At 37.3% G+C, this 25222-nt stretch overlaps 1 protein-coding gene across 6 annotated transcripts in view; it reads right to left on the bottom strand.

The window, feature by feature from the left end:
- The window catches only part of LOC113239151, a 103548-nt gene extending 81530 nt beyond the window's left edge, over positions 1–22018 (bottom strand). For 4 of the 6 annotated variants that reach the window (XM_026476023.1, XM_026476018.1, XM_026476021.1 and 1 more), the window contains exons 1-14: positions 21876–22012; positions 20665–20699; positions 20123–20271; positions 19722–19899; positions 19320–19380; positions 18570–18760; positions 17942–18080; positions 13908–14110; positions 12334–12518; positions 8485–8667; positions 5462–5752; positions 4854–5095; positions 3080–3207; positions 1752–1968 (exon numbers count right to left, since the gene is read on the bottom strand). In XM_026476023.1, the coding sequence (XP_026331808.1) occupies positions 1752–1968; positions 3080–3207; positions 4854–5095; positions 5462–5752; positions 8485–8667; positions 12334–12518; positions 13908–14110; positions 17942–18080; positions 18570–18760; positions 19320–19380; positions 19722–19899; positions 20123–20209 (2105 nt within the window). In that variant the 5' untranslated portion in view covers positions 20210–20271; positions 20665–20699; positions 21876–22012. Of the gene's footprint in view, positions 1–1751; positions 1969–3079; positions 3208–4853; positions 5096–5461; positions 5753–8484; positions 8668–12333; positions 12519–13907; positions 14111–17941; positions 18081–18569; positions 18761–19319; positions 19381–19721; positions 19900–20122; positions 20272–20664; positions 20700–21440; positions 21457–21875 lie in introns of those variants that run through there. The other 2 variants (XM_026476019.1, XM_026476020.1) reach the window with 2 other exon arrangements.
- Between the last annotated feature and the right edge of the window lie 3204 nt (positions 22019–25222).

The raw sequence follows: 25222 nt of genomic DNA, 5'->3' as shown, positions 1-25222 counted from the left end.
TAGACACGGAACCTTATTGAGACGGCCGGAGAATATTTTATATGCACGTAAAGAGAGCGAAAAGGACTTTCGCTATTATTCCATGAACGTAAAGCTTTATCTGACCAGCTCAAGCCAATTTCACGTTAATAAATGTGGTGACATCCGAAAGAGTTTGGTTTACCACTGCTTTTTCATTTCGTTATAAAATAATCAGTCCTATTAAGTCCTAATTATTTCTATTTTTATTTTTTATTCATTTACCCTTTAAAACGTAATACACAACAATGTGTCTAGTCGCATTTTATCGCATTTTAAAGCACTAAGGTTCGTACTAATGCGAACTGTATCCACACAATACATATGTTCAATTTGCTAACAAAAAAGTTTTGCTAATATTTAAGTAATTTGCATAAATAATCTATTATTAACCAAAAGGAGTATACAGAAATTGGATAAATACATTTAGAAACAATCAAATTTATCGCAATTGATTAAGCTGTTTACAAAGTAATTTCAAGATTAATTCAAAATATTCTTGTAAAAAATCCGACATTCCTTCCCATATTTCCTATAACATAATTAAAATTATATAGTCTGCCTTTTTTCTAGACGGAGTAAAATGACATATGTAGGGTTGCCAGTTTTCATAAAATTTTAAAGAGGCATGGAGTTGTTGTCGACAGTTTTATAGATATACTGTGAAAAAGGTTACATTTTGTCAAAAATGTCTGAATTGTGAAAATGACTCTGTTCTAATGATTACTAATTGCGTTATTGCCTTCTTTATAATAATAATAACGCACACACGCAACATAACATATTTTCACCGTTGCCCTACTATTTCCCAAATCCGTTTTTATTTATATACATTTCAATAAGGACAGTCGATTTTGATTATCTATAAGTTATAAGTTTTTGGAAGAACATGGTGTTTTATCAGATGCGCAGCATGGATTTCGACCTGGCCGAGGCACGTTCACGGCATTGGCGAACTTTACGGATGATGTTAACAACTATCTGATGCCGGAACCCAAGTTGTGTGTATTTTTATTGATTATAAAAAGGCGTTTGACACCTTAGACCATGACGTTCTGTCGAAAGCAATCAAGGAATGGGGTATTCGTGGTCCAACAAATAACTGGTTTCTCGATTACTTAAAAAAATTGGCACTGTTGTCGGTGACGAGTGTGAGGTCGTAATGGGCGTCCCTACTGGCCCAGTGGGCTATATCATGCACGTAAACAGCGTGCCCAATGTGGTCAAATATTGTCGTGTGTATATGTATGCTGACGACACGTGCCTACTTTATTCATCAAATGACAGTACGGAAATAACGCGTTACCTGCAAATCGATCTCGACAATATCAAGTGCGCATGAATTCAATACTTATTTATTTCATACAAACTAGGCATACAAGAGAACATAACATATTTTCACCAAGTCGTGCGAAAACAGTACTTCAAATATGTTTTGTCATATTATATAAAGTTTCAATAAAATTTACGTATTTTTTTAAAACTCAATTATGCTAATAACTGTTTGTTTATTGTTTCGTTGATCGCATTCAAAGTTACACGCTATCGCCTTCTTTAGCTGTCAAATTTGGCCTCTTATTTGGTGACGACTATATACTATAGATTAAATCGACATTCAAGATCTATGAAAAGGTTTGGTGACTGGAATATCATCGGTTCAGGCGTCAGGAATCCCATGTACGGTAATTACACTATACTACACAACTACTAATAAAATTAATTATTAATCATACCTGTGCGCGTACAAAGGCCCATTAATAGCACAAGTGGCTTTGGGTACGACCAGGTCAAGCAATATGGGCAGCTTGAGCTGTTTCTCGGTCACCAAATGGTCCCATGGCATGATCCGAAGGCGAAAGTCGCTAATATCAATGTTTATCCGCCGTTGTGGCAAATTCTCGTGGAGTGCGTCACATTCTTCGACGGTCAGTGTTCGAACGGGTGGATCACCTAAACAATAAAATAAACAAGTCAAAGAAAGACACCGCACAGAGATACCACTTTAAAAATAGTAATTCTTTGATATTGTGAAAAGCGTGATTGATATATCAAAGAGGTTTTAGCTGTCGCTTGAATTCAGCCATTCATAGATACACTAACTAGTGGTTACGTCCGGTTTTATGATTCTAGTTTCATTTGTCACTAGTTTTCAAATTCAAAATAATCTTTATTTCATAGGTAAGCATTATTACACTTGAAATCGTCATAATGGTTAAACTCTACCGCTCATTTGTAAGGCAGATTCCCCTGAGAAGAATGAGCAAGAAACTCTAGGGGTTGGGGGAGACTACCTTCATGTGCTAAACGGGTTACTACCACGGATTTTTTGTCAGCCAAGTACGCAGAAGTTGTATAACCTTTAGCGTGAAGGTTTTGTTTCACTATAGTTTTAAACCTCGTGAAAGGCAAATTTTGTATATCAACCGGAATCTTGTTATAGAAGCGTATACATTGCCTCTTAAATGATTTTTTGACTTTGTGAAGACAACTATCAAGAAAAGCTAGTTTATTTTTATTCCTCGTATTAATGTTATGTCTGTCACTATTTTTCATAAAGAAATTACTATTCCTTTTAACATAAATTACATTTTCATAAGTTTGTATTTATATCTAGTGTTATGTGTAATGAGCTGTATGATTAATAATAATAATAAATTATTTATTTTCTCACCAGAATATAATACAGTGAACATAATAAAAGTACAAACTATACTATGATAAACAAATATATTGTGGCATCCCTAAACAAGGCTCACAGTCTGTATTTCATTTTATGAGAGACGGCCGAGACCTCGACATGAAATTGATAACGACGATCGATCTCGGCTGCATGAAGTCGTTGTCCGAGACTTCGACTGCATGAAGTTGATAACGACTTCATGCAGCTAAGGTCGACCACATGCCGTAGTTTTGGCTGCATGAAGTTGACTACGACTTCACGCATCGGGGACAGATGCCCAGAAGAGCCGCCGAACGATACGTGCTGAATCGAGCAGCTCGCTTTCTAAATTTGTGCTGGAAGCGACATACAAAATTATTATTATTTATTATAAGTATTTACCTGCAGCAGGGCTTAGCTCTTTATCAAAAATTCCTTTAACAACCACCAAGCGGTGAATGACGTCCATGCACAATCGTATGTCCAATGGTTTAATGACCACTTTTACGGCGCATTCTTCTTCCCAATCACTGAAACATTAATATGTTGGAACAGCCTACGTCATGATAATACGACTCATTTTGTTTGGGTCGAGTGGCAGGGTTCTATTTCAGAAATATTTTTTTTACAAACGACATTACAGCTATTTGAAAAATGATGTGTTTATTTATTTATTTATTTATTTATTTATTTATTTATTTATTATATTACATATTGCTTACAGACATACATCCAAACGCAATAGCAATCCTAAAGCTAAGTTTACAGTTTATAAGTCTTTTAAAATAACAGTGAAAATAATAATAACATTCTTTATAAACAAGGAACAGGAAATAATAATAAAGTGTAAATTGATGTAAATAAATTGATTAAAATTTTAACATTCTCAATTAAAAATAATAATAAAAATAATTGCCAGTAGATATATCATAAACTTATAAACAATGTAATACACATATAGTCCCTGAATTACAAGACACTGCTATCTCTGGTCATCGACTCAAGGTGTGTATCGGATAGTATACGTGTTCTATTTAATTCATGCCTTTACATATGCAAATTTTAACTACAACTTTTAAAATTTTACAAGAAATCCGCAGACAAGCGATTTTCTTGTAAAATTTAGAGGTAAGTTTGTGTTTTTATCTCTATCGTGAATATTTTTAGGAATCGTGTTTTCACCCCGTATACTAATCAGTGCATATAACTATCCTCAACTTTACTATATATATTTTCCAAACTGATTGATTCAACACTCACTGTTATGGAGAATCAAACAAAGCCAATTGAAGTTGTGTAGACTCTTAAAACGAAGTGAGTTTCATTCAGTTTTTTACGACTTCTAAAGCCCTTTGGTTAACACTGGGTGCTAGATGACGTGACGGGATCAATTCCCGGGAGGACCAATTTGTGGAGACGAACTGTTCTATTAGTAAAATTGGTCCTGGTCAGGGAGTTACCGGTAAAACTTAAATAAAAAGTCAAAGTTTGAGACCAACTTTTTTTTATAATATCAGGTAATTGATGTAGTTGTCTGGCACTATTACACCGCAGTGTTGCACTTTGTAAGTCGTATGTATAAGCAGAGATCTATATTTACCTAAACTACAAGGAAGTAATACTCATAGCGTGGATAATACCTCTCTCTAAAATTCCTAGAATGACTAAAAATAACTGGCAAATAAACAAAATAGTTTTACTTATACTCATAATTACAAAACTCTTCTTCCAAATACACTACTGTAGTAAAATAATTACTAGTAACAGTAGCATTACTTCCTAGTAAATATACTCTGCATTTTCTAACATTTCGACCCCTCCTACGTAAAGTATCGTATGTCGAAATTGCCAAGTTTACAGGGGAGCGTTTTAAAGTTCTGAATTCACTGAAAGAGTGATCGCCATAGATCATCTAACCGATATCTAGGATTTTATAATACTCTATGTGAGTAATGAGCTTTGCCGAATAAAACTGAGAAATGCTAAAGTCACGTGTTATGTTCGTTTCAGTGAATTCAGAACTTTAAAACGCTTCCCTGCAAACTTGGCAATTTCGACATACGATACTTTACGTCGGAGGGGTCGATTTGATAATGAAGTTCTTTATTTTAATGACAAAATCTACTTAAATATAACTTGTTGTTATTGAAAGAGACTTAAATCTTGAAAACCATACCTGTACTCAAAATTGGACGGCGGATTCTCAAAAGGGTTCATTTGATATAGGGGCGGTGACCTCTCGTGAGAGAACTCGACAAGAAAGAGAGGATTCATTACATGCCAAAGATCTGGGAGTTCTTTTTCGTCGCCTACAAGTTTCTCTGACGATACCGGAACTTCGGGTAGACTCGCAGTTGTTACGGCGTTCACTTTTAGATTACTGTCCTCTAAATGGACTTCGATGTCAGACATTCCTTTCTACAAATAGATTTGTGTGTAATTTGACGATCTTTAGTCGTGCCGGATACATTTATAAGAAATATGTACATTTACATACATTTTTAACCGACTTCAAAAAAAGGAGGAGGTTCTCAAATTGACTGTATTTTTTTTGTATGTATGCTACGCGAGAGCTCACATTTGTGAACCGTATTTGATTGATTATTCTTTTTTTTGTGGGATAGAGGGTACCTCAGCATCGGTCCCATTTACATTTGAAGGAAATATTCCACCTCTAAGGGTGGCAAACTAAGGGATGAATCCGCGATGTAATTCCACGAACATTTGAAGTCGGTTTTTTTTATATAAAAAAGTTACAATTATCTGTGGAATTGTTGAACTTACATTTGCTGCAAGTTTATATGTTTCGGGGTCATTCATATCAACTGATTCCGCTAACTCCACTCTTTCCTTTTTGATTTCGTTTTGTTCTGATTCTGTGTGAGTGGACGATGTGGTAGTTTTAGCTTCCCCTTGAAGGGAAGATTTCCGTCTAATGTCCCTTTTTTCCAGGCGTGGTTTGTTCTCGGTATCTATTTTATCGTCTTCTAAATCGTCTTTTGGCCAATGCCAGTTCTTTTCGGGGTCAAAGTCAGAGCGCTTTCTGCTTAAATATACTGTAGGCATTCCATTGAGCTTTAAACATAAAAAAATTATCATAAATTACGGCTAAATGTCGCTTTTCAATTCAAGGAGGACAGTTACACGTCGGAACATAAATAACTCATGAGAAATTAATATATGAAATTGTGTTCGAGCGCTGGTCAATAATTGAGAAGCAACTGTTCTCCCACTTCTCAATTCTAGAAGAAGGGCCACAACCTTTGAAGAGGTTGTGAAGTCCTCAACCGCATTAGACCAGTGTGGCGGCCTCAGCCCTCTCATTAGACGAGACCGGAGCCCAGCAGTGGGACATACTGGCTCGTTTATATATTCAATTTTACGTCCCATTTTAAGTAACTACGTCCAAATGACGTCAACGAAATTAGGAACGGATCTGAAACTCGTATATTTGTTTTTTCAAACAAACCTACGTTTCAACATAAAACAGTCGTCGAATTTGACAAGTTCCAAACGCTTAAAAGTCTAAGAAGTCTATATAAAAGAGATGCCGTTGAAATCAAAAAAACATCCTAATTTCAACAGGGAAAATGGTTTCTCCGTACCATTATAGTAGAAGTAGAGCTTCTAGTGAAAAAGGTCATCCAGGTTAATACTGCCACCTTACCTATTTCATCCGCCAAGCAGTAATGTGAGCATTCCGGTTCCGTTCCGGTTTTGAAAGGTAAACCCTTACCTGCCTGGAGAAATGACAGGCACGTTGTCAGCTTACGTCTCAGGGTGACGGGCGCAGTGGCAGTGCCCCTCGGATCTTTGCGATTTGAAGCTCTGAGTGGCACTGCAACTGCCATGGACAGGCGTGTCGCTTACCATCAGGTGCACGACTTGCTCGTCCCCTCGTCACTTGACACAATAAAATAAACCATCAGTTAGGAAGCCAGTATTTCCTTTGATGAAAAATTCCAAGCAGACAAGACTGCAAACATGTTTTAATTTTTTTTCTAATTCCTATTATTAACTAATAATAAATTAAATTTAATAAAATTTCATATTTTTAAAATGAAACAAAATATTTTGGAAAATGTACGCACATGTAGCGTAAATTGGAACGTTCTTTGGAACATTAAGAATAAGATATTTATTTCATTAATAACTTTTATAAGTAATCTATGAAAGTTTTATCACCCAGTTAGATATCTTTACAGTTATCAGCCCTGGCGAGAGACGTCGCTATTCACTACATTTAAATTTTTATTGAATTGATATTCAATTTTTTTTTTAATTATTCTACTAGTTTGTTATAATTATTAATACAAAGATCGAACACTCAGAAAAAATTCCTTTGTTCCGGCCGGATTCGGACCGACGTTTCTAGCTTACCGTGCCAAACGCTATACCAACTAAACCACGGAACGAAATATAAGCATATTATAAGTAAGTATACTGAAAAATAGCGTAGTTTGCATTTATATACACTATATACTACTGTAGTACAGACAGCTTAGGTTTTGTATTTAGAATTGTAAGAATAATAGTATGTTGATGTCAAACAGACATCTAAGGGCGCGTTCCCACTACGTCGTCACGTTTTATTATCGTTGGACGACTGTCGTGTCTAGCCTGTTCCCATATCACGACTATATGTCGTGGATGGTTTTTTATCATTGAACGACTGTCGTGACTAGCTGTTCCCACTAGATCGTGACGACAATTTATTGTTTCACGACAGCCTTCTTGCCCATCTCTGGCGAACAGAGGGCGCGAGGTACGAGAGGGGAGGGCAGGGAGCAGAATACGTGCGGACAGTGATAAATAAAACGTGACGACAATAGGAGCTGCGACAATCTGTCGTCACGTTTTTATCGTGACGTTTTTTTATCGTCTGACGACTGTCGTTCTAGCTGTTCCCACTGTGACGACAGTTTGTCGTTGTAACGATAAAAAATCGAGAACGACAGTTAATCGTGTCGTGCTATATGTGACCAACTTCATTTAAATATACAAGTACGACACTGTAAGCTGCACGACAATCTGTCGTCACGACATAGTGGGAACGCGCCCTAAGAGTTCTGGACAAAGCTTTGAAATTGAATATACGTATAAAGTTAAAATTATGATATAATTGTCGTTTATATTTATAAAGTACCTCTCGCTGCGCAAGCCCAAGCTACGTTCCCATGCTATACTACCATCTTAGTCTACCGCGACCTGTTTGAGTCCTAAACTTTTATTTGATTCGAAAAAAAAACCGGAAAAAAATTATATAATTTCCTAATGTGTAACAATTGCAAAAACCTAAGACGTCGTCCTAACGACAAAACCTATTATAAAAAAATAAAATTCACATGTGAAAAATATATTTTTTTTGACACCACGTGACGGGACGAACATGTCTAGGGTCTGGTGGTAAGCGACACGCCTGTCCATAACAGTTGCAATGCCGCTCAGAACTTTAAATCGCAACGATCTTAGGGGCACTGAGATAAAAGTTGACAAGTCCCATGTGCTTAATTTCACCAGCGGCCTTACCCTTCAAAACCGAAACACAGTAATGACGAGTGTGCACACATTACTGCTTGGCGGCAGAAATAGGTGGCAGTACTTCCCTGAACGAACTCTTGCACAAGGAACTCTACTGCTACTAGAATAGACTAGATATTTGGGAAATATCTGGTCTATTCTTTGTTGATTTGTAAATCGTTGGATAATGTTCAGGATTTTTGGTTGATGGATGGTAAAACGAAATTATATGCACGATTTGAAAGCCACGATATCGAGTGAAAAAGTGTATATGATAATATAATTACAGTATTGGTGTTGAGATGTCCGCAAACGCATTTTCCTTGCGACTTCACTGTGAGATTTCGTATTCCGAATTTGGCCCGGATCAGAACCGGTTTCTTAATATACGATTTGAAGGCCAAATAATCCGCACACACGTCTAGAACTCCACGAGGACGTTTTCGGCCACCAATTTCTGTTTCCATGATCTGTGAAAAACGTACAAATTCGTGGGTACCACTAAAAATTGTTTACAAAAAAATTTGGTGCTAATTATTTAGTAAATTTCGTATAATAAAACAATTAATAGGTATAAACTGCTGCAGAGAGCTGCGGTAGGCGCACTTTATAAAATGCAATATACTATAGAACATATTCTCCACTAAATAAAGTATACATTTCTTCAAACAACAAAAAACAAAAGAGTAAAGCCGTGCTGCGTCGCCTACGGTAGGTAACGGTTAGCGACCGTAGGTGACTTAGCGGGGCGCCGCTAATCGTTGATTTACATGCCTTAAAGCGAGCAATGCAACATAAACTTTATCATCAACAAAATAAAGCAACATTTCATTACACAATCACATGAAAACGAGGCTCTTTCGAGGGGCGGCGGGCTGCAGAGAGGTGTGGCAGACGCACTTTATAAAATGCAATATACTATAGAACATATTCTTTATTTCATAAAGTATACACTTCTTCAAACAACAAAAAACAAAAGAGTATAGCCGCGTGACGCGTCGTGTTTCACGACTCCACCCATTTGAATCGCCTCTGACAATACAAAGTGTAACTTAGCGTCTCAACAATAAGGTATATTTCTTTGAAAGGCAGATTGCGTAGTAGATGCAATGTAGTATATAATATTATATATAAAATAAACTAAACAAAGTCGACATTTTTTTGAAAGCCAAGCAAAATCTCTTTTGATATAAGCAGTTTATACTTAATTTAGTAGATAGTATGTTCTATATTACAATGCATGTTGCTTGCTGCATCTACTTTATGAATGAGTGGTCGTGTTTAAGCAATATGTAGATTATGCATGCAAATAATATTGCGTGGATGAGAAGGTCCCGGGTTTCATTACCGGTAGAACCAATTTTGGAAATGTACTTTTCTAACGTGATTTTGGCCTAGGTGCTCTGGGTAAGCTCTTGGTTCCGGCTTCGATTCCCGGTAAGACCAATTTTTGAACATGATTTTTTTTTAATGGTATTAACCTGGGTGTTCTGAGTGGTGCCGCGGAGTGAATTCCGTAATTCTTGGTTCCGAGTTCGATTCCCGGTAGAACCAATTTTGAAAATGAACTATTCTAAAACGGTTTTGGCCTAGGTGTACTGAGTAGTGCCGCAGACTGAATTCCGTAGCTCTTGGTTCCGGGTTCGATTATCGGTAGAACCAATTTGGAAAATGAACTTTTCTGAAGTGGTTTTGGCCTAGATATTCTGGTAATGCCCCTGTTTGGATTCCATTGTTCTGGTGCTCATAAGGAGTACAGAGAGTTCCCTTGTTTGAACCCAGCATGCGTAGCATGGCGGTATATCGCATACGATATGTGGTAAGCCTACCTTTGGCATATATAATGCAGTCGATAAAGCAGTTTATTTCCAGTAGTTCCATATACTCAGTCTCACATGGAGCAGTTGTAACCCAAAAGTTCCAATAACTATGTTTTCATTATTACAATTTTATTTTTTTATTGTGAGTACTGAATCGGTAAAATACCGCACTAGGGCCATTCGTTCTTTTGTTTATTTGATAATGAACACTTGTTATACATTGTGAAGAACAAGGATAACGATATATAATTGCGTGTATAGCTTATCTATGTCATTTAATCATCGCCGGGAAAATCGTAATCCTCTTCATTGCATCGTTGTAAAACGATGAAACAAAAAATCGTTCATTATCAAATAAACAAAAAATAAAATTTTAACAAAGGCAACATAGCTTTATGGAGTGTATGTCACGGGGATGTTTATCACATATTGCATGCGTAATGCTGTCATACTACGTTAGCTGCTTTTTTTTATTGTTTCTGTTTATTTCGTCTGTCGCGCTCAATTTTTACGTTAATAAAATTACCGTGCAGTACTGACACAATGTTTTAAAATCAGCTGTGACCAATTTTGACACTGCGATATTGTTTCGCGGCCATTGATCGAGACGCGCGCTGTGCGTCAAAAATGTGATGTCACGGTGCTCGCCATAATCGCTATAGTGAATAATAAAAATAACAGCTTTATCAATTTAATTTGACAGCTAAATGTGGCTATAATAGGTTTATTGCGGCGTCATGCTACGGGCACTGGTGGTTGTCTGACAACAGATCAGGGAAAAGTTCGTCCACTTTTTTTAAATTTATTTCATCAAGTTAACCCAGACCTCCTAGGCCAAAACCACTATAGAAAAGTTCATTTCCCAAATTGGTTCTACCGGGAATCGAACCCGGAACCAAGGACTAAGGAATTCACTTCGCGGCACTACCCAGAACACCTAGGCCAAAACCACTTTAGCAAAGTTCACTTTCGAAATTGGTTCTAATCGGGAGTCGAACCCGGAACATAAGACTACGAAGTTCACTCCGCGGCACTACCCAAAATACCTAGGCGGCCAAAAACACTTCAGAAAAAGTTCATTTTCAAAATTGGTTCTACCCGGAGTCGAACCCGGAACATAAGACTACGAAGTTCGCTCCGCGGGACTACCCAAAATACCTAGGCGGCTAAAAACACTTTACAAAAAGTTCATTTTTCAAAATTGGTTCTACCGGGAGTCGAACTCGAAACATAAGTAAATATGAAATTCTATACTACAGTGCATCTATCACGCAATATGCCTTTCAAAAAAATATACCTTATTGTTGAGAATCTAAGTTACAATTTGCATTGCTGGAGGCGGAACAAGTCGCCGACGTTTAGTGACTTCGCGCTGCGTCGGCGACCGTTATGTTTGAAGAAATGTACATACTTTATTAAGTGGAGAATATGTTCTATAGTATACTGCATTTTAAAAAGTACGCCTACCGCAGCTCTCTACAGTCCGCCGTCGGTTACTGCATCTTCGTTTTAATTTGTTTGTTTAATGAAATGTTGCCTTATTTTGTTGAGGATAAAGTTTATCTTGCATTGTTCGCTCGATATGAATCAAGCCTGTGTATACGATGTATATATATATTTTTTATAAATACAGGAGTTGGAACACAACACGTCCTAGCTGATTCCATTCCTCTGTCGAAATAATATTTCAAGAGCTAAAATTATTTAATTTTCTAGAACCCAATTTCTTAAAATTTCTAGAATAATTATGTTCTATAACAAATTAGTCTAAACTTGGGCTTCTGTATAGATTTTGAGTCATGTAATTTTGGAACTATATTATACTCTTGAGGAGAATTTTACTAACCACTATCGTAATGAATGTCATCAACAAAGACAAAGTTTCAATGTGTAACATTCAACTAATTTTTTTTAACCTGTCGCACTTGGATGTCAATGTCGGGCTTGTGATGTCAATCCCTGTGGATTATTCTAATCTATCGAGTCGCGTCGCAGTGAGAGGTAACTCTTCACATATGAGCAGAGTTTTAGCCCTCTTCGCCAACAGGTCACCCAACACCACATTTAACTCCGAAACCAGCCAAATATCCCCACATAATGGCCACATACCATCAAATGTACAAAAGATAATAGTGGAGATTCCGCTCTTTTTATTAGATGGTATAACTTATTTAAGGGAAGATGGCCAACACGAAGTCTTAAAGCTAAGTCCAATGCATTTCTAGAAAGTGTGCTGTCAGGGTTTCGCGGTGGACGCAAACTACATAGTTTGTAACCCATCACACCACTGAATGCCAAAGTGAATAAATGCCAAACCTTAAATGTGAGACAGATTTCGTCCAAGTAAGCGCTGAGAAAGACTTTAGTAGCGTGGTGGGAGGCCATTTGGCGGGGCGACTCCCCCATGGTGTTATCACCCCCCCACGAGGGCATCCAAGACCATGCCCACTCTGACCAACTAGTTTCCCTGCGTAGCTCTGTTGATGTTGCAGTGGATATTTCTGCAATATAATATAAAACTTTTACTAGATACAATATCAATGTCATTAACCCGTGAATTGTCTATAGGATTGAATATACGCCGCGAACGGTCTCGCTGGGTGTGACCTGATTCCGATATGCAGGTTAGACCACGATGTTTTGCTTCACGGTTAGCGAGAGGGAATAAAGGTGGCCATTCTCACATTCGATGTTCTCAGCCTAATCGCCGTAACCATTTCGGTGACGTCAGTCTAATTACCGTAGCCATTGTTTTTCTCGCTTAATGTACCCAATAACATTGAAATATGAACAACTTTAAGCTTAATTATCAATATGTCCAAATTACATTAGAATAGACAAAGTAGTTTTCGAGCATTGACTTACAATTATATGGACGCGGGTCCGCGCTAAAAAGTGTCCGCACTTGTAAGGCGCTAAAATCGTATACAGAGCGCGACACTCCGCTTTAGTCTTCATTTGTTCTACTGACAGCGCGATACTGCGATGACATTACAATTTAAATTTCGAATAGGTTGACTTGGGACATTTTTTTCGTGGTTTTTGTATTAGACCCGTCGTCCATTTATTTGTAAGTCAATGTTTTCGAGTTATTAAGACGCGAATATTTTATGGAAACGGTAATTAAATTTAATTACCGTAGCTGTGGATACGGTAATTAGAAAGTTCAAACATTTTCAATTTCAATTTCATTTTCAACAAGAAAAACCGACTATTTCTGACACAGATGAATTATTATTTGAAAATTTTGCAACATTTGGTTTACTTATACTGATACAAGTTACATTCAAGAGTTTTAGAAATAACTTTAAAGTAGGTTTCATAATATTTGGTTAGTGGTAATGATTAAAAATTTCTCCAATTATTTCTTATGATTAATCACAGCTGTTACAAGAACAGTGTAATAATTTACATATTACTTATTTCTGCCGATAAAAAACTTAAAAGTTTAAAAAATATTATTATATATCAGTGTAATTCATTAAAAAAAGAGAAAAAAATTAAAATCAAAGCTATTTAAATGTTGTTAGTTGTTCTTCATAAGTTTTGTTTTCATGTTTCTTAAAAATGTTTGAACTTTCTAATTATCATATCCATGGCTACGGTAATTAGATCTAATTACATCCATGGCTACGGTAATTACATCTAATTACCGTTTCCATAAAATATTTGTTTGTTAATAACTCGAAAACTATTCTAATGCCATTTAGACATGCTGATAGTTAAGCTTATAATTGTTCATATTTCAATTCTTTGTCGTTGGGTATATTAAGCTTTATATTCGCTCTTTGTTTAATAATTATAACAAATCAGAAGAGTAATTTCACAAAAAATAACAGTTTAGTTGTCAAAGAAAATTAAATGATGCATCACCAATAGAAAATACTCACGGCTTAGTGAACCCGTGGCCATGGAAGCTTTGTTAAACACAGTAGGTTGTTTGTCGGACATAAACCGCTCGTGTTCTTTTACCAACGTCAAAATGAGCGCGAGTTGTTCATTAGTGATGCCCCAAGCCAGTTTTGATGAACTTAGTTGCATGTTGATGCTTTGAGCGCGCCGTAGTGGGATCGTTACCAATTTTGTCAGAACTCTAGAACAAGAACAATTTAATGGACGCATCACTTTGTAGTAGCACACTTCGAACCATCAATAGTAAAGTGACTGTGGCGAAGCAGAGTAATTTTCGGCAACTGACATAATTTGTAAACGGTGTTTCTATTTTCCCAATGAACCTCGGCGATTTCGTGTTTCATTCAGTTGCCCTTTGCCTTAGGTACAGACCAGACGCTTCCAGTCGACTTGGAAGTATATAGAAATGCTGCTAAAGTCATAAGCACGATGTATAGCTGTTCGAGCAGCGTTCAGATACGGACTGAATTGATTAATAACCGGAAAAATATTCATTTTTAGTATACTAAAGCAGCACACTTCATTTACTTCATACTTTTGTTAAGTTGCTTATTGACATGGAGTAAATGTTATCAAAAATAGGTAAATCGTTTTACAGCTATATATAGTTCACAAGGAAATCTTAACAAAACAACAATAAAGTACGTTGTTCAAAATTCAAATTATTATACATTTACAATGATAGTGACGATGTGAAAAACTTAATGAATTTATTTTATTCAAACTTGTAGTTATGGCATTTGAAGACGCTAAAGAATTATTTTAACAATGATTTCGCTACCTTTCGCCATTGTTCTTTAATAACAACATGTGTTAGTCAGAAAGTTCGGTTTTGCCAACAGTTTCAAACAACGAAAGAACTTTTCGCTTTTAAAATGTATTCGTTTAAAAAATAATATTTAAATAAAATTCTTTGAATGGACACGACTTTGATAACTAAGAGACTATCAAACGGTGCTTCGAGCTGTATTTTAAAAGGAAAGGCATGAATTTTTGTGAAAACGAGAATTTTAAAACTACCTGAAAAATGGAAAAAATTGTAAATCAGCATGGCCAACACTTAATTGAAAATCAATACATAAAAAAATTAAATTGAATACTTTTATATTTCTTCTTTCGATTACACTTTGGTACACGCTATAGTAGAATTTTATTAATTTGGCACCAAAAATTCTTTGGCTGGACCCCTTTTGCATATCACAAATTTCTATCCAAGGTTGCCTAGAAGAAATTGCTACTTAACAATATGGCCGCCTGTTGCACATTATCTTGCTATCTTTATACCTAAGTTACTGTATTGTACTTTAACTATAATTTTATGTGTAATACAGAATATTAAATTCATTCATTCGTTCAAAAAATTTTGCAACAATTTGTTTTTTGATTCATTGATGTATTATTAGCAGGGATGGGAATAGGCAGAGTTTTTTCACCTAAACTTCGAGGAACATAGACAGAAAATGGAGACTGCCTTACGACAATATTTTTTAGGTCCTGGACCTGTTCGGGATTCGGGAAATCGCTTAAATTTTATTATTACATTAAAAATTTACGTAATTGGGGACAGGCAGGTACACTATATGTATCTTAACTTTGCGACACAGTGCGTCGGATCAGTGATATTGCAGACATTGGATTGTTTTCACGACACCTCTCTAAAAAAAATGCCAATCGAGAGATCCTACTGTCCTAAAAATATTGTCATATCACATTTTGCCAAAAAATGTAATAGTTTAGTAGGAAAAAAATAAAATGTGTATTTTTATGGGGCCATTACCTTTAGTGCCCCATCGTTATAAAGTCTTAGTCGATCCAGTCTTGGAATCATAGTAATAGATTTATGGCAAAATGTGAAACATAGGGCGCACTACGCCCTATGTATTACATATCTTATCATAGTTTCCGGAACTGGCCACTTACATAAACAATATTTAAAAAGTAATTACCTACAACATTTGAAAATGGAACTCTTTGGCTGTAGAATACAGTTTGTTTCATCATCTGCCTCAGTGGCCGAACGGTTACCATGCCAGACTGCCACGCAAAGGTCCCAGGTTCGATTCTCGGGCCGAGAGAAATATTTGTATGGCCTACATTTATTTCTCTCGTGAGTTTGGGTGTAATTTGTGGTTGTCAATGTGTGTGTCTATGGCACCTGCGTCACAGGGTTTCCCTAGCGGGGCTATGTTGAGTGTGTGCTTTATTATTATTATTATTATTATTACTATTATCTGACTGTCACTTGTTTTTACATTGTGGCGTCATTTTAGAAATTGGTTGTCTACATCAGCATGGATTTAACTCGTGAAAATTTTCGTAGCATGATTTTCTACGACTTTAAGTGTGATTTAACAGGTCAGCGGAGCTTTGCTCGGCTTCAAACTGCTTTTGGCGATGAAGCACCATGCAAGACGACTATTTAAAGCTCGTTAGCAGAATTCAAACGCGGTCGTGTGAATCTCAGTGACGAATTTCGTGATGGTCGCCCGTTGTGAACAACAAAAACATCGATGCTGTGCGCCGTATGATCAAAACAGACAGGCATGTGACATACCATGAAATTCGGGCATCTTCAGGCATAGGCTCATGCCTATGCTCTATGACTCATGTCAAATACAATCAATTAAAACACAAACATTTGGGTGTGAAAAAGCTGTGCTCTCGGTGGATCCCACACAATTAGAATGAGGCTCAAAAAACGGATCGCGTCACATAGTGCAATGTCATGCTTACCAGATTCAACGAAGGAGCGTCAAATTTGGTGTGGGACGTAGTAACAGGTGATGAAACATGGATTTTTAGTTACGATCCCAAAACAAAGCAGCAATTGAGCGTATAGGTATTTCGAGATGAGCCGAAACCAACCAAAGTGGCGCGCGTGCAAAGTACGTCTAAGCGGATGATTGCTTCTTTTTCTGATAAAACTGGACACGTGGCTACTGTTGCTTTACAGAATCGTTGTACCGTGAATAGTGATTGGTACACGACCATTTGTTTGCCGGAAGTTATTGTCTAACTCCGTAAAAATAACCGTAATCGCCGTATCATCTCGCGCCACGATAATGCCAATTCTCACAGGCCAGACAGACAAATGAATTTTTGAAGGTGAACAACGTTGACCTTATGAGCCATCCCGCGTTCAGTCCCGACCTGGCTACTTGTGACTTTTATTTATTTCCAAAAATTAAGAACCATTTACGCGGTAGAATATTTGGTGAAACAATAAATTAATTTCTGACCATTTATAGTATTTTTATCTGATTCATTCCGGAAACTTATAGTGTGCCACACTTATAACAATATTTAATTAGGACGATAGGATCTCTCGTTTTGCATTTTTTAGAGAGGTATCGTGACAAAAATCCAATGTCCGTTATATTGCTGATCCGACCCACTGTGTCGCAAAATTAAGATAAATATAGTGTACCTGCCTGTCCCCAATTATGTCAGTTTTTAATGTAATTAAGTGATTTCCAGAACCCCGAACAGGTCCAGGACTTAAAAAATATTGTCGTAAGGCAGTCTCCATTTTCTATGTTCCTCGAAGTTTAGGTAAAAAATCTCTACCTATTCCGAGCCCTGATTATTAGTGTTGTTTTTGACTTGAACAACATGGGGAAATCCAAAACCATGGGATATACAAAGAACCGGTCTTAGGAACTATTAAATCTTTTTTGCGACAACAATTTTGGCAAAGTAAACTTTTTAGTCAAGCGTAAGTTGTCCACAAAAATGCAGAAAAATGTTTTTTTTTGTTCTGTCGACTCGGTTTTATGTAGGTAAGGATCATTTCATTGCATTGAAAGAAAAAAATCGGGATAGCAGAAGCTGGTAAAGTTGAATAAAATGTTATTAATTTTCCATGAATAAAAACTTTTCCACAAAAAACGACTTAATGGTTCCTAGGACAGCCTCCCTGTATTTCCTATACTTTCAGATTTCCCCATACTGTCCAAATTCAAAAACACACTGAATACAGAATTTTTGATAGTCATTTTGTTAGATTACGCACTTCAAGCTCAGCTGACACCGATACAGCAACGGCTCTTGATAGAACCGTATCTTGCCATCGTCGTCTGATTGGTCCAAACACAACGTAAGATCGTCTAATGTCACTATTCTTCTGATAACAGGCTGGTTTTGATCAATATCTGAAAGCGATACAAGTATTTATTCATGATGTCTTCAGGATAACAACGAAATATACACATCAGAGCAAAAACTATAACGCAACACACTCATAGCCCCACACTAGGGAAACCCTGTGTCGCGGATGTCATGGACACACAGACAGCCACAAATACACCCAAAGTCTCGAGATAAATAAATGTAGGCCTTACACATATTTCTCCCGGTCTGGGAATCGAACCCAGGACCTCTGCGTGGCAGTCCAGCATGGTAACCGTTCGGACACGGAGGTAGTTACTTAAACTTTTGGTATAATATGGACGTGTTTAGATTGACGCTATTCATTTAGCTAAATTTTCGCGGAATCCTAGAGTGCTGTTCTAATTGTTGCAAAATAGTAATGGATTTGTTCACTCCGTTTTGAATGCGAGGAATGCTGCACACAAATAGCATCAACTAGAACAGTTCTTAACAAATAAATAGTATCAAGTGATTAATATACGGTTAAATACCCGCAAAAGCAGGGGTCCAGTCGGCGCCGGCACTTTCCACAGTCAAGTGTTTCACATTTAGCGATAGAACGATGTCATCCTGCACATATTTTACTATGAGGTGGTGAACTTTGACGGTAATATTGCTAACTATGCGCCGAACTAAAGCTTGCATATAGCCTGGGGGAGCTTCTACCACTTGCGTTGTACGGCTGAAAAAAAAAACATGTTCTTATTTTCATTCACATTAGACTTTGGAGGCACCAAGTACAACTTCCAGGAGCTGCCTGCATTAAATTTGCATGACATTATAGCAAGAAAACACCCGAAACTCTGCAGGCCTGGACTGGATCTGGATTTCGGAATGCGACGTATACATCTTACTTTTACTTTTGTACCTTGATACGGACAAGCCTCCCCATGAGGATTTAACACAACTAACTACGCACTTGCTTGTGTAGCAGTGCAAGCTATAGCAGTATAGTTCCGCAGGTGTGCAGAGTGAGCACTACCTGGAAATAACGAGTAGCCCAGACCCTGTGGGCAAAGTTCATGAGGATCGATTACTGACAAGCTTTATCCATTTGATATTTGGCAGTGGCAAATCACTGAACAGAGTAAGCAAATTTGTATCATCTCATTTTTTTGCTTAATTTCCCTAACTTGAACTGGATTTTAACGGGAGCTTTGGTTTTCTGCTTCGCCAAATTTGGAATAGCCGCACTCTTGCTTCCTTTACGTGGAGGGTTGTGAAAATAGTGTATAACTTACTTTACGTTTTCAGCTGTACTAGCTTCGTCAGTAGCTGGTGGTCGAAAACTCAATATACACTCTAAAAGAAACAAATGGTAAACATTAACAATTTCTAACAAACATTTATTTGTATCACATTTAGCCAAACATCATTCATGGTGATTTGAAATAAACTTAGTCTAAAAACGAAAAACTTAAGTACCAAAGGTAAAAAAAAATGTTTACAATCGATGAACAAATGCACACAGTTTTGGATATGTCAATAGATATTTCAAGTAATATGAAAACTAATTGGTGTCCACTTTCACTTTCTACACAAATAAGATTAAACAATCCAATGAAAGCTTAATAAACTCACAGCAGACATCAAGTCTGACAACACACAAGAAACTTTTATTTTATGTTATGATTATACTTTACCAATAGTATCTATGGCCACTGTAATAGGTTCTGACATGATTTTGGTCCATGGCACTTGTATCAGAAGTTCGTGGATCCTACCCGAGATTAAGGTGAAGGGTAGTGATACCTCTTGCTGCAGAACATCTGGTTTTAGGATCAAGTTGTGAAGAGCCACGCCCCCAGCCCATAGTGACACCTAAAACAACAAGGTCATGGTAAAAATAATTTCAAACTAAGTCTTTTTTTAGTTCCCAAAATGTCAAGATAGTAAGAAATGCTACTGTGGTAACAACCATAACTAGTGATAGTAATAACGTAGTTGAAGAGTTTTTACTTGCAAAATTTTGATGAATAAGGTGCCAGATAATATCCACCTATCTCCTGTCTACCTGTATGTTTATAATTAAAGATACACTTACTTGGGCGTCAGCAGGTTTAAAATCCCGTACATATTTATCAACATAACTCAGCAAGATCGGTGTCACATAAGACTCGATTTTGAACATGGCTATAGATGTTCACACACACATGTACCAATACATAATCCAATATTATTTTTGCCCTGCAACTGTGTAAGTTAAAATATAGAAGATACACAATCACAATCAGATAACTCACATAAATTATGTCGAATTATTGTTGTAAATAGTAATTTATGATGACGTGTAATTGAAGTGAGTCTAAATTTGAAACTCTACTTTCTTATTAGGCACAATAAGCTATACATTTGAATGCCCTATATGTGATATATCAGAGGTAGCACAAACAAACCCATAGAAACCAATAGTAATAGATAAACATTTACACATGCCAGCACATCAAGCACATCAACACATTGACCTATCTTGTTCCCTTACACTGGAGGTGATTTTCGAACAAAAATGTGTAGTCTGATGTGCCGTTGTCCATACAATATAAAATAAAGATAAAAATTCCAAAAGAAGATTTAAAAAAAACTGACCCTCAAATTTCCCATGCTCTTGTTTCGATCAATACCTGTAAAAAAACATAAAATACAATATATTGTTTAAGTTTTTTCAATAGGGACATAGCTATTTTGTATTTCAATGAAACACATAATAATTGAGATTTTGAGCTGATATTTATTCCAGGTGCAGTACACCTGTTTTATTGAAGAATGGAATTCAATCTTATAACCGAACTTGTAACTCTCATATGACCGCAGCGAGCATGTTTGCAACATTCAATTCTTTGGAACCAATTTTCAATCACTCTTCCTCACATATCAGACGAAATGTTGGCAATTTCGCATTTGATATTGTTCCTAAGCTCATTTCATGTTATTAGCTTGTTGGTATAAACCAATGGCTAAACGTAGCCCCCTAAAAAGTAATCCAACAACATTAGATCACAAGAGCGAGGTGGTCATTACACGATTATCAAAGTTCTTCTTCAATAGATTGAGTGTTTGGCACGGTGGTAATATGAACGAGATCAAATTCCATTCTTAAATGTCACATGTGTACAGCACCTGGAACAAATTCCAGCTCAATTATCTCGATTATTCAGTGTTTTATTGAAATACAAATGTGTTATGTCTATATTGAAAAGCCCGATATTACAGTTGAATTATATATGCCATAATGCACTGGGTAACATTGAGTTCATGATAAATTTCAAATATTATAAAAATGTCATTTAATAGCCATTCTCAACTTCCTGAAAGTAAATCACATTTAAGTAATATTTTCAAAAGGTCTGTGATCGCTTACTTACTTATCCGGCTATATCTCTCTCTACAGCAGCTTAAGTTCAGCAAATAAGAAATACTAACATGTAAGCTGGAGAAATGTTAAAATAAACTAACTCCTGAATAGCATTAAAAAAGTGCATAAACATAATGAAATATCTCAATAAACGTCGCCGATGTTTTTATCATCTTAGAGTGTACACTTACTAGGCACTTCACTTTTTTTTGTCATTTGATTACTGATGTGGCACTACATTATTTGTTACACTTCCAATATAGCACAACATACAACACTTTATCTTCTAATCTAGATCAAAGTTAATAATGATTTTGGGGCAATTGTGGAAATGGTACATAAAATACTGCAAAAAATTATCTTTAAAATTACTAAAATATTGATTAGAAAAGATAAAAACTACGATTTGTATCGAATTGTGCAAGTTTCTATAATTTTTACACACCTGCTACTTACTTCCTTCCTATTAATTCTGTTGCATTTAATCTGTGCTGGTGCACTGTAATTTCACATACAATTTTAAACTGCTCATTAAATACAAATCATGAATTCTGAATTATATTTATTTACTCAAACACGCCCGGCCTTTTGCTTTTTTTCACATAATTATTTTGTTTCTGATCGACAATCGTCCAAAATCAAATACACTTTTATTATAAAGTTCCCCAATCATTGCGAATATATCGGATATCAAGTCGATTAGCGTGTGGGTTCTGGTGTTTTACATTAGTTTTCGTTTATAACCAGTTTGTTAGCGAACAATTATTAGCAATGTTGTAGTCTAAGTGTATCATATCAATTATCAACAGTCAACAGATTTATTTGAATTTACAATTTAAATTAGTTACATGAAGTTTTTAGGTCGTTTCGGTACATTTTTTGAATGATATGTATTATTTCGCTTTTAAATTTACAATTCACGAAACAAATCAATGTGCAGATTTTTAATTTTCATAAATAATCTTTAGTATTACTTAAAATATTTAAATTTCCGACATTGAAACAAGAAAATGTCGAGGTATACCTCGGGTGAACATTGTATTGCATATATGTATATATGTACTAACAAAGTTCGAAGAAAAAAAATTTGAAGAGTTCCTCGAATTCTTCTTTGTCAGAAAAATGCTTTAAACGTAAAATGTTAGTATGTATGTATACACATTTCGTCTGTTGATATCGCGAAATATGAGCAGTCATTGCGAAAATATTAATCAGTGTTAAAGTTGTATTTGATGGCGAAGGGGACACCTTAGTCAACATTTCGTACCTAAAACCTAACGTGCTAACTTAAAGGGTTTTCGAAATCAGGCTGCCAGCCGGGGAGCCCCTCTCATTGAAAAAATTGGGTCGGCCGTATCCTCAAGTGACAAAACCCGTGGGCAGAGGCACCGCTGGGTTGTTCACAAGCTGCAGCAGCAAAGTGAACATTCCTTTGTATTGGTGAGCCTCCCAGAAAAACTCGTCCCCGCTGTCCTGGGGCATGGCCGGCGCCTAACCTAAGTTGGGTACGGTCTACCTCAGGTTCAGATCCAAGAGGGGCCTGTGCACCGATGTGCCACCTGAGAAGACGGGTACAACAACGACGCGGATGGACGTCTCCCCGGTGCTCTCCACCTCCTCCGATATCCCCGGAGAAGGTGAAGGGTCCTCATTGACCCCCGTCTCTGCGTACGACGCTGTCAAACCGGTGGCGACCAGCGTGATGACGAGTGCTTGTTGGGGATGGAAGATATTCGACTGAGCGAGGACGTGGACGAGGAGCTGCTATCTCCTGATGGCGGTTTCCCCCTCGCTCAGTAAACTTCGTATCGTTCAGAGCAACCTCCACCACAGCCAGGCCGCAACGGTTCAGCTCTGGAAGTGGTTGGAGGCTAACAACACAGCCATGGCACTAATCCAGGAACCGTGGATTAGTGCCCGTGGCCAAATAAATGGACTCTCACATTTGAGAGGTGAGCTATTATCGACTACCATCTCAGATAAACCTAGAACTTGTACATATTATTCTAATAACTCACATGTACAGCCACTAACTAAATTCCGTTCCAGAGACCTGTGCGCCGTAAAGCTTTTAGCTGACGCGACCACGGGCCTGCCTGAAGTGGTGCTCGCCTCTGTCTATATGGCGGAGACTGATGTGCCACCACCGCAGGAAATGGTACAGCTAATCAACTACAGCGAGCAGAACGGTCAGAATATCGTCGTGGCTACTGACTTCAATGCCCACCAACCGTTGTGGGGCATGGAACTCACAAATGGTAAGAACCTAACAGAATCTTATTCACAACTAACCTTCAAATCTTTAATAAAGGTATAGTACCAACTTTTATAAATAAAAGATATAGAAAGATCGAACACTCATATCTTACGATACTTCGATCCGGTCGGGGAAGGAATTTTTTCTGAGTGTTCGATCTTTGTATTAATAATTATAACAAACTAGTGGAGTAATTTCACAAAAAATAATTGAATATCAATTTAATAAAAATTTAATTAAAAGATATAGAACTATTATAGACTTAACCCTAACGTCCGAATGAGCAGTGGACCTTATCCACAACTGGCACGTGTTCGAAGAAGCATCTTTCTCCGACCACAGATGGAACGGAGAAAATTCAGCTTAGAAACAGCCATCAAAGAACAACGACCGAAACGGAATCCCCGAAAAACCGATTGTAAACTGTACACGGACAAACTACACCAGAGCCTGTGGGAACCAGGAGCACCGGGAAGACTGCTGGATACAGCGCAGAGAGAAACACAGGTTAAACAACTTAGATCAAACACTGAGTGACTCAGTCCCGCGACAAGGCTAACACTGGTGGGCGCCTGAGCTTAAGAGGCTACGAAGAAGGGTAAGGAGACGCTTCAATAGAGCAATGAACACATGCGCGGATGAGGACTGGGAAAACTACAAGACGGCCAAATCCAAACTAAGAAAGCGCATACGGTTCAGGAGCACCGCGTCATGGCGAGGCTACTGCGGGAACATCACATCTTGTGCACAAGCAAACAGAATAAGGAAAATCCTAAGGAACTCAAATTCAACTAAGCTAGGTTCAATACGCAAAATAGACAACACATACACAACTTCCCCTGCGGACACGGAAAGAACCCTACTGGAAGCACATTTCCCAGGGTCCAAGACGACAGGTGCGAAGAAATGAACTACATCACATCGATCCATAACTGGCGATACGCTGAACAAGTAGTAACATACGAAAAGACAAAATGGGCAGTAAACACATTTGAACCGTACAAAGCTCCGGGCTAAGATGGGGTATTCCTCGCACTCCTACAATGGGGCGGGGACACACTGGTCCAGTACCTGGTCATCATCTTTCGGGCCTGTCTAGCATTCACCTATGTGCCCCACAGCTGGCGAGAGGTAAAAGTCATATTTACACTGAAACCAGGAAAACCCGACTATACCGAGACGCGAAGTCCTTCAGGCCAATCAGCCTCACATCGTTCTTCTTGAAGACATTAGAAAGGTTAGGTGACAGAAAACTGAGGAATGGAGCGCTTAAGAACATACCATTACACGGAAACCAATATGCATACAGCCAAGGAAAATCCACTGAATCGGCCCTACATGCCATTGTGGGCAAGATAGAAGTGGGCCACTTCAAAGACAAAGTAACCTGCCTAGGCACCTTTATAGATATTGAAGGAGCCTTCGATAAAACCAACTTCTCCAGCATACAATCAGCACTGAGAAGACACGACGTATATGAAGTGCTAATTAGCTGGATTAGCAACATGCTGAAACAAAAAACAATAAAAACAACA

This window comes from Hyposmocoma kahamanoa, unplaced genomic scaffold, assembly GCF_003589595.1.
Source record: "Hyposmocoma kahamanoa isolate Upper Pololo Valley unplaced genomic scaffold, ASM358959v1 99702, whole genome shotgun sequence".
In the NCBI taxonomy this organism is placed as follows: Eukaryota; Metazoa; Arthropoda; class Insecta; order Lepidoptera; family Cosmopterigidae; genus Hyposmocoma; species Hyposmocoma kahamanoa.
This window is presented reverse-complemented; position numbering and strand designations above follow the sequence as displayed.